Genomic DNA, 10,438 nt, shown 5'->3' with positions numbered 1-10,438 from the left:
CAGATTTTGTCAAATCTATATCAGATGAGACAGTCTGAAAGAGACTGTTAGCCGAGCAATATTATCTTTGAGACACTGTTCTTGCATGGCCAATACTGTTACTGTTCCTCCACGACCAATACCGTGACTGTTCATGCGTGGTGTCAGTTGTTGACACTGTCTCTGACGAGGAGACAATGGGATTAATTAATCCCAGACCCCGTGCCTGGGACTAGCCTATGTGCACATTACTCTTAAGATGAAAATCAATAAAGCATTAATCTGTTGTATTGTTTACTTCAACAGCCATCACACAAAAGTTCACTAAGCATTAACACTAAATACAAGATTTACAGACGAATGTCCATGGGAAGAGAGCCCCTCTGGCTCACCTGCCCTACATAGAGCAGCCAAGCACTGTATCTGGTGTGAGGATCTCGCCCAGAGCCCCGGGAAGAACGCCAAGATCCACAATGTGCATGCGACTGTTGTCCGTGGGGCGCCACTGTGCCTCTGCGGAGTACTGTCCGTAGCGGGTGTGACAGATCACGAACCCCGACTGATGGAAGACGGTCGTCGACAGGAGCAACCAACAAAGGAAAGAGAAAAGGAGATAAACTTGCCATTAAGGCTACACTTCAACATTTACTGAACCTATCTTGCTTTATCTTATACTATCCCAAGCCAAGTTAACCTATCCTAATACTGAACATTACCCCCCCCACCCACAATTACAAGTCGTCTTAACGTAACTTTGCCGTTATAGTTCCTGGCCGATGAATATAAATGTTGCCCTTTCATCTCAATTTGTCTAATGTCAATGTTCAAAATTACGAATCTAGTCGACTTTCAACAGCTCTACTTTGGAGTTATGAAAATTCTCAATCATATTTAAATATTTTAGGGAAATTTCTATTTTAAGTGAAATAGTGAAATATAATATAGTGAAAGTGAAATTCCGCTTTAGATAGTGAAATACAAATATTTTTCATGACTTGCGAGATCAAAACTGGAATATGTAGCAGCTATGTGGTGCCAGTATGAGAATTATAATGTAGTATTGCCTTGTAAAACTCTTTATATTGTATTTTCTTAAATAAATAAAAAGTATCTCAAGCAGCACATCAATACACTGGAAAAGGTGCAAAGGCATGCTAGAAAACGGCTCCCAGATCTGATAAACAAAAGTTATGAAGAGAGGTTAAAAGGCATTAAATATGATATACCGAAGATAGAAGAAAAAGAGGCGATTTGATCACCACTTACCAGATTAACAGGAATTCTTGAAACATCAAGAATAAGTTCATAAATTCAAACTAAAGAAACAAAGGTGTCGAGAAAAAGTAAAAAGTTAATTTGCAAACCGAGTGGAACAAGTGAGAAAGTGATGGAGGTCGAAACTGTCAGTAGTGTCAAGGTGTTTATGACACGCGCGGTACTCCTTGAGTGCCATCAACAAGTCGGACTCACATGACGAGTGTCTTCGAGGATTCTCAACAGGTCGAAGGACTGATCGTCGAAGCCAAAGGGATTGAGGAGTGCCTGTGCCACCTTGAGCCAGCCCAGGCAGCACACCAGCTCGAGGAGGGCGAAGACAGGCACTACGAGGTCCACCTCGTAGTTCGGGTAATGCCGACTCTCGTCCAGGTACTGTTCACTCACCAGTGAGAAGAGGAAGTACGTGTACACTGCTATCGTCACCACCTGGAGGGGACGAGGAGACTTTACCCCGCCACCTGCCTCTCATTGTTTACCATAAACAATGACCATATGTTCATTATTCCCCCAGTGCCACTACCCACAGTGCCAGAACTTTAACAACAGCTGCCACATGCTCTCTGGATACGATGTATACTTCTGAACTTCTCCATTTATTTCAATTTGCAATATCTCATACTTTACAAGTCTTCGAAATTACAGGTATGTCAAAAAAATCATTAATGATTATTATGAATAAAGTCAAAGATTACTGCATTACTCCCAATTCAGGGAGGGCGGGGTGGTGCCTCACCTGGGTATAGATCAAGGGAACATTAAACTCGTGCCACTCTACGAGGTGCCTACACTGGCTCTGCAGGTTCAGGATCTCCGCCACCAGCGCCTCCATGCCGGGGCCGGCCTGCAGGAAGCCCTCGTCTCTAGCGCCGTGGACCAGCTGGCAGCTCCAGGCCAGGGGCAGCCACTTGCTATCCCGACAGCCGTGGTCCTCAGCCTCCGCCAGGACCCGGCCCTCTAGCTCCGTCGCCAGATCTGAGCACCAGAGATCACAGCTCTTAAGAATTAGTTTAAGATCTTTATGAGCTGCAATAATTCGAATTTTGTATTTTCCTATAATATGGACTTTTGAATTAAGATTATGTATGTCTAGAACTACTATTTTGTATCAAGTTTGCGAAATATTTTCATCTTCAACCCATTAGTAATCTGGAATGGAGATGTGTTTAAACATCCTAGTTTAATTCATTTTGTCGGGGGCAAGGAGCCTGTTTGTATATATAATGTATACACAAGTTAGGTTTATAACGAGGGAACTGACTGACTCTTCCTAGGATGCAACCTTAGAACAGCTGACTAACTCTCAGGTATCTATTTACTAATAAGTGAACGCACACGAGGCGACAGGAACTGTGCCCTACCATTTCTATCCTGGGATTCGAACTCTTATATTCTACTGGTCGAGCACTAGTGGAGAACTTTGTATTTGCAGACGACGAGTCACAATAACGTGGTTGAAGATTTTATAACCAAACCACACGTAAGAAAAAGGAAGAAAGGATATTTCGGTCCGTCCTGGACCATTATTAAGTCGGAAAGGAAATGTTTCTTCATTTTCCGACGTGGGGTTTGGTCATCGTATTTGGCTCTGGCATATTCAACAAAATGTAAGCCTCGAACAGCACGTCATCACCCATCATCGCTTCGAAAAACAGTTATCTGTACGTGTATTCTCAAGACAATCTACTTGAATGGTCCAGGACGGTCCGAAAGGTCTTCGTCCCTTCACACTCTAGTGTGTGGTTTGGTCAAAAACTTTTACTCCTCAAGCCCTAAACATCGAAGGTTTGAAAGCCCACATCTCTATCTACGGTCTCCACCACACTACTACTAAACCCGCACCACAAACTTGTGAACAAGTACTCACGCTCTGTCACCAGGCTCTCAGGGTGTGGGTACTTCTTGTGCACAGCAGCGGACACGTGGGCGAATACCATAGTACAGGTGAGGTTAATGTACCGGATCACCCTCGAACGGATCTCGAATGCCCTGGAGTCCTGTTGAGAGCAGAGGGAGGAGTTTTGTAAATGTTTACACACATGCAAAACACACCGAATGTTGTATGTAGTTAGGAAGCAAGAACACACAAAAAGGAAGGTTTCCTAACAACAGACGTAGGAGCTCGGAACTTACATTGCCAGGAATGTGGGTAGCGAGTAGTATGGCAGTGTGGGTATTGTCGGGCATGGCGAGGCCGCTGGCCCACCACCTGGCCACCACCAGCGACACATAGAACCCCAGCAGGAGGGCCACGGGCACCAGGTTCTTGTACCGAGCGCTCTGCATCACCAGGTCCTCAAACATCCTTATCAACAATCAGAAGTGAAAATATATCAGCATCCGTCTTCAGTTAAAATAAACTTTAGAATCCCCTAATTAAATTTTCTACCAGCCACTAGTACCGCAATTTAAGATTAAAAATGTTTAGACTAATGGTGATCAGAACTTAACCGGGACTCGCATTATGCCAAGCAAACGGTTCAGTACAAAACCAAAACCATCAAATTATTGTTTAAAAGCACCTCGGTAACAAATATACTTATGAAAAACAATATATTTATGTAACAGAACACATGTAATGGCTGAACCACTTTGTTTCCAAATTTGCTTTACCATACTTTCTAGAATTTACATAATTAGTTTGGGTTCTCTTCTATTCACAAGAAAATTTATTACGTTAAGTGATCTAGAGTCTCGAGGAATAGTGGTACACACACAACATGGCGGTGTTATCAGGCAAGCTACTCAAGATCACTTAGAAATGGTTACTAGATTTCAACACCAAGTGCAAAGGAGATTGAAATGGGACCAAGTGCCATGAGACTAAGAAGAAGGTACTGTCTTCTTGCTCTCCAGAAGCCTCGACTGTCACTCCCTTACACCTGACCCTCCCCTCACCAAGGCTTACCGGACGCACTAGGGTGACAAAAGCTCCAAAACTCTAACTTGTTCAAACAACTTTAACTCCAAAAAGATGGTCTCTTGTTAACTTTTTCACCAGCATGACAAAACAGGTGGCGGGTCCGGCGCCTCGTTGCTCTAGAGACCGGCAACACGCACCACAAACACTGGCCAGACTTACAGACCTATCCTCCCCACTTTCACAGCATTCATTTCCACGAAACATTTTTTGTAACGTTGGTTCAATGAGGCTGCGTGGAACCCCCATGGGCCTTCGAGGGGAGGTAGACATACATGTGAACAAATCCACAAGGGCCGTGACGAGGATTCGAACCTGCGTCCGGGAGCATCCCAGACATTTGATGCATCACGTTAGTGTGATCTGTGTGTGTAGACATACATGTATTACATCACGATTAATGCCAGGCAGGTGGCCAGGGCCTGCTCAACGGGACCCAATGATCCACTTACTTTTTGTGAGGGTCCTTCAGGTAGAAGCGATACAAGCAGGAGATAATCGAATACAAGATTATGTACGCGAGCAAATCCCTCCATAGCAACTTGTAAATACTTCCTCGCCACCTGTAAGGGCAAGTTCTCAGTCGGTACACTGGTCTATATAAAAATCATTGTCATTTATACAATATGATGCACGCTCACTAAGAATTCAGAAACATTTTTGTTCTTTACCAAAAGTTGCATTTCATCCCTCGCCTACACGTGCATATTCAAGCAGAGTAACAACAACCACTAACCAACATTTCTAAATAAACCAACGCGTCACACGCAGGTCATAATGTCCCTGAATTACCATTAAGTCCGAGGAACCAGTAGAAGAGTCCATCTTTACTCAAAAAGGAGAGAAGATCCAAGGAGTAGACCATTCTGAATATCTTCCAAAGACAATTTTTTCCGACATCCACAGCCCATAAGTTAGAAATCATGATAGCTTTCAGAAATTTGGTCATTTGGGGCGTTAAACGCCAGGTATGGGTGAACTACAGCATTTTCTAATATTCTGTATCAACATAAAATCCGAGGCTGTTTGGCAAAGTAACGTTACGATGTACAAAGGTTTACCTCCAGTCTTGGCCCGGAACCGAAGACTATTAGTTATGAAGAAAAGTTGCTCAAGCGTTTCCTTCATAAAAACTATAAAGGCACAGGACTAAATAAGACTTAAAGAGGTATATGACGCGATGTAATATTCATGAAACCTCTGGGTTTAAGCACCCAAATGTTTTCTCAATTCTCCCAAGAGAAAGTAAAGCTAAAAAGAATGTCCCGAGGCTTAACTACATCTCCCAACAACTATTTCGACATATACCTCGCACGATCTGTACTCTTGCTACCCTTCTCTATCTCACACCAACTATTTTCCTACAAAAAATCTGCCCAACACAGATGTTCTCCCTCTGAACCTCTCCCCACCCCGTATCTCACTACCAGCGCATACTACCAAGAACAAGAACATAGACGAATTATAAATTTGGAAATAAGCAAGACGAGCCTTAAACAATAGTAAACCAATGCTGACAAACAATTAAGCAATAAAAAACCCAACTTTAATGTACTAGTGGAAACCAAAGCTTCAGAATTTATCTAATGCAACATTAGATAACCCTCCGATGCAATGTAATGCAATTTCTAATTCATAGAAATTTATCAAAAAGCAAGGCTGTCAAATTATACTAATAACGAAGAATAAAATGTGTAAAATTTGAATATAATACACATGGATACCTGGGCTGTACGACTGATTAACATGAAAGATAAAGGTTGTTGTAAAGAGCAACCTCTCACAAACATGAGAAAACATGCACCATAGGGCACAGCAACAGCTCACAGAGCTAAACTGACTGTAGGGACCCCAAGATAAGAGAGACACGAGACTAGGACTTAGAAAACCCCAATGGTAGGGAAGAAAGATGAAAAAAAAAATTTCGTAACAACTGGAAAGGAGGAGATAACTATCGTAATGAACGCGATTGTCACCACAAAATAGGGAGGGCAGTGGAAACGAACATGAAAACCACCTAGAAGCAGTGACAAGCGCTTCCTGGTCTTTCAGAGAACTGGAAGCAAATAAATAATGAGAACAAGGAAAGGATACAAGACAAATTGAATTGCATAATGTGTAATAAAATGAACAAAATATCAAAGTTTAACCTCCACAAGTACAATTAGTCAAAGAGGACAAACTCAGGGTAGTGTACTAACCTGCAGAGTAGCCAGCCGTAGACGCAGGATCGAGTATTCCTTCCCAGGATCTTCGTGTACTCCAGGACCATGTTATCTACCAATACACTGTGGTGACTTAAATTAACAGCCCCTTGGCCATGAAGCCATGTCTCATGAGAATTCTTCGTAAATCCCTAGGTTAAGTATCCTGCCTCCCTCAACCGACGGTGGACATGCACACCGTCGCTTCCAAGAATCACAGAAACCAAAACCTCATTAACCCAAGAAACAAATGAGTCGAGGGGCAGAATGCTCCGACTCTCGAACAGCCTGGATGTCGCCTGACCCAGAAGAGCAGAAGTCAGACTGCTATGAAGCCCAAACACGATATCAGTCAAAAATATTTTTTGCCCTTGCTCTAAAAGCCCTAGAACCACTTCTCCGATAGACACACTAGGTATGGCCAAGGGCCTCTTACTCAGCACTCCGGCGAACCTGGGTCCCACTACAGTTACGGACCAGGTTATTAAAGTCAGAGCAAACCTCGATACAAAATATAAAATGAGGTTCTGGAGATGAAGGTTCTCTATTCTGGAGAGCCACTTGGGGTTCAATTCCCTTAGGTGCGTCAGGTTCACATCCCAAGGCCGTCTTGTGCCCAAGTCCTGAAGGGTCCCAGCGTGTAGCTCGTCAAGGTATTTAGAGGCCAGTTTGGTAATTAGCTCAAGTCGGTTCACACCGACACAGTTGCGACTTGTGTAGTGATTAGCAGGTGACCTCTCGACACAGATTACCTGCAAGTAAAAGTTAAATTGTTAATACTACAAAATAAGAGTTCACACACAAAGTAAACCATGTAGTTCATAGGTTCACTGTCCTCTTGTCAGCGACAATGATCAACCTCAGTCACAGTGTCAAGAAATATGATCAGGACCTGCTAGGCTCGTCGGCCTCCCGCCAATCTACACGTCCAAGACCGCCATCCCCCTCCTCCTCCACCTATCTACACGTCCCAGACCACCATCCCCCTCCTACACATTCGACTGGGGCTAAACATGTACACAAGAACCTCTAGACACCCCTGTTATAAGCAGCCAGGGACCACACACAATACTCACAGCTCTAGGTGTGGCAAGACATTTAGCTGAAACATTCGTTGTGTACAAAACGTTTATTCTTTGAGAGAGGTTTACCAACGACCACTGGTGTATGTCGCCTGGTAGCCAACGCCCGCCGCGTCGAGCCTGGTAAACTGCAGCTGTAAGACTGTCACTTTCCTGGTGACCGGTCCTCACACTAGGCTGTTTACAGCACCGGCGGCTGTTCTCTCCAGACATTCATCAATTTTAACATACTGTGTATTAAAAATTGGTTTCTTCTCGTATATAAATTAATATTATTATACAGAAAAATCCTATGTATAGTTAGGCGTAGGTTAGGTTAGGTGTTTGGGTTCTGTTGGCGATTATTTGTGTTTGAGGTACGTGGGTGAAGCATTTATAGAATTGTGGTTCAGAGGATGTGAGCGAAGCACTTGTTCTGGAAGTGTTCGGACGTTATCAGTTGTGAGTCGTGTGTAAACCGTTTTTCAATCAAATACCAGCCTGTCCTCCAAACAAAGACCCAAAGTCCATTCCATGCACCTGTCAAACAAGCTGTTTATGAATGAAAAACGGTTTGCACACGACTCACAACTGATTTCGTTCGAACACTTCCGGAACAAGTGCTTCACTGACTACTTTTGTTCGAACCACAACGCTGTAAATGCTTCACCCACGTACTACAAATACAAATAATCGTCAACAGAACCTAAACACCTAACCTAACCTATACCTATATATGCACAATGTGCTAATATATTATAATATGCGGAAAAAACCACATGTGAAAAATAGAGAATGCTTAACGCGTTTTCGGCTAAAATGAAAGGGTAGAATATTGTAATATAAATTTATATAAGTAGAATATTATAATATTAATTTATATTTGAAAAACTACCCGTTTTGAATGAACAACATGTTAAAATTTATGAATGCGTCTGTGGGGTCGACCGCTGGATGTAATGGCCTTGAGTCGTGGACGGGTTGGTTTGTGTGTTGGGATTACGATTATGAACCTCTGGATGGTTATTTAGATCACCACATTAGCTTACCAGACAGCTAACAAGTATACATTACTGCTGAACACACATAGTCCAAGACTAAAGTAAACTAAGTATACATACACTGACAAGCGAGGTATACCGTTGTGTTCACACATCCCCTTGGAACAAATTGGTTTAGTTACATATTTAGTTATTAATAACAAAAGCATCTTCTACAAGGCAACTTTTCCAACGACAATACCAGCAAATTATGTTGACCAAACCACACACTAGAAGGTGTAGGGACGACGACGTTTCGGTCCGTCCTGGACCATTCTCAAGTCGATTGTGGACCATTCTCAAGACTTGAGAATGTTGACTAGACCACACACTAGAAAATTAAGGGACGACGACGTTCCGGTCCATCCTGGACCATTCTCGACCTGAAAATGGTCCAGGACGGACCGAAACGTCGTCGTCCCTTCCCTTTCTAGTGTGTGGTCTGGTCAACATACTTCAGCCACGTTATTGTGTGTGACTCCTCGTCTGCACTAGCAAATTATCTCACAATCATCCCATACAACACAGCAAATGTTTTAGCAACTCAAATACCCACTGCGCATGGGTATTTGGAGTTGCTAAAACGCGGATTCCGCGGTCATGGAGCGCGGAATCTGCGAACCTAGGCGCGACTCTTGCATGACCCACGATAACGTCACTGTATTCAATAACAATCTCTCGACTCCTATTAACATCAACGTGGCAACATGGAAAACTAAATTCAATTACCAATGACAATGCATGACAGGCTGCCTGCAGAACTGATATTAGTCTACTATTACACCCGTTTAATTTTCAATTCTACTGTAAAAAAAAATATATGTATATTGACGGCAGAAGCACGCTCACTTTTATATAACCTTGATATTGTCATTTTACAACCTCATGTTAATAACGTTTGTTCAGCATTGATTAATTATGCCATAAAGTTCAGCATGGATGGATAGAGTGTCTGTATGTCCAACGTTGGAGACCAGACGGCTATCCTTCACTTACATTTACAGGGGGAATGGTCTGGAGTATGAAACGAACATAGGATGCTCGGAGTTGGCCAAGTTAAATGTTTTAAGATATATTAACATTTGTAAACACTTGTTTGCCATCTTCACAGTGTCTTTCATGGCGTCCAAGTGTTGTTGTTACTGAAAAGAAACATGCTATTATGATTTGTTTGTGATCTGAAGAAGGTCACCTTTATCAGTCTTGAGGGAGAAAACCCCGTTACCAGTGAGTCTTGGGGAAAGATCACGTTACCTGTGAATCTAGGAGAAGATAACTCGTTTACCAATGAGTCTGGGGGTAAGATAACACCTTTATCAGAGAGTTTAGGGGAAGATAACCACGTTACCAGTTAATCTTAGGGAAGATAAGCCCGTTATCAGAGTTTGGGAAAGGGAAGAAAGCCTTTGTTAGCGTGACTATCACTCGTCTTCTCGTCTCTCCTCTCCTCTCTTTTCCTCTCCTCTCCTCTTTCTTTCTCTCTTGTATTATCTCTGTTCTTTTTACATCTAATGCTCCTCTTCAATTAATTCTCATCACATCACATCTCTCTCTCTCTCTCTCTTTCTCTCTCTTTGAAAATTAAAATCAATATAAACTCTTGCTCTTCCAAGCTTTTTTTTTTTTTGACTGGACCATTTTGCCTCGGCCGAACTATAAACTCAAATGCATTTTTCAGACGCATACAATTTCATTTTTGTGTTGCCTGATGGGCATGGAAGCGGAACTCCTGTCCAATTGTTTCATTAATTTATACAATCTGTATTGCCTTGTATTGATATGTTGCTCTGACACATTAGCACACAATAGACCAGATAACGAGAAATGCTTTATAATGCTGGAGTGGGAAGGGATGGATGGAGGGAGGGAGGGGGTAGAGATGGATAGAGGGAGGGGGGGGGGGGAGTTGAAGGGAGGGGGGGGGGGGAGTGGAAAGGGGGGAGGGGTGAGATAATTCTC

The 10,438-nt window shown here is 42.8% G+C and overlaps 1 protein-coding gene across 2 annotated transcripts; it reads right to left on the bottom strand.

Moving 5' to 3' along the window:
• Window positions 1–256: 256 nt before the first annotated feature.
• LOC123753909 (bestrophin-2) lies at window positions 257–7,624 on the bottom strand. 2 transcript variants are annotated; one of them, XM_045735862.2, is made up of 8 exons: window positions 7,455–7,623; window positions 6,376–7,130; window positions 4,627–4,737; window positions 3,388–3,559; window positions 3,122–3,251; window positions 1,991–2,229; window positions 1,450–1,683; window positions 257–538 (listed from the first exon to the last, which is right to left on the bottom strand). In XM_045735862.2, exons 2-8 carry the CDS (start codon window positions 6,444–6,446, stop codon window positions 377–379), a joined length of 1,119 nt encoding a protein of 372 aa, XP_045591818.1. In that variant the 5' UTR covers window positions 6,447–7,130; window positions 7,455–7,623; the 3' UTR covers window positions 257–376. The 2 variants fall into 2 exon arrangements, with proteins under 2 accessions (XP_045591818.1, XP_045591820.1); XM_045735864.2 differs by lacking the exon at window positions 4,627–4,737 and having other exon boundaries at window positions 7,455–7,624.
• Window positions 7,625–10,438: the final 2,814 nt, after the last annotated feature.

The sequence above is a fragment of the Procambarus clarkii genome, chromosome 6, assembly GCF_040958095.1.
Source record: "Procambarus clarkii isolate CNS0578487 chromosome 6, FALCON_Pclarkii_2.0, whole genome shotgun sequence".
Taxonomy (NCBI): domain Eukaryota; kingdom Metazoa; phylum Arthropoda; class Malacostraca; order Decapoda; family Cambaridae; genus Procambarus; species Procambarus clarkii.
Note: the sequence above shows the minus strand (reverse complement) of the source record. Positions and strands in the feature narration are given on the sequence as shown.

Excerpts from the sequence above, each read along its gene's own strand:
- LOC123753909 (XM_045735862.2), bottom strand. The coding sequence starts at position 6,446 with ATGGTCCTGGAGTACACGAAGATCCTGGGAAGGAATACTCGATCCTGC. Across the intron at positions 2,230-3,121 it reads TGAGAGCCTGGTGACAGAGC|ATCTGGCGACGGAGCTAGAG; the intron begins GTGAGTACTTGT and ends TCTGGTGCTCAG. Across the intron at positions 1,684-1,990 it reads TTCCCTTGATCTATACCCAG|GTGGTGACGATAGCAGTGTA; the intron begins GTGAGGCACCAC and ends CGTCCCCTCCAG.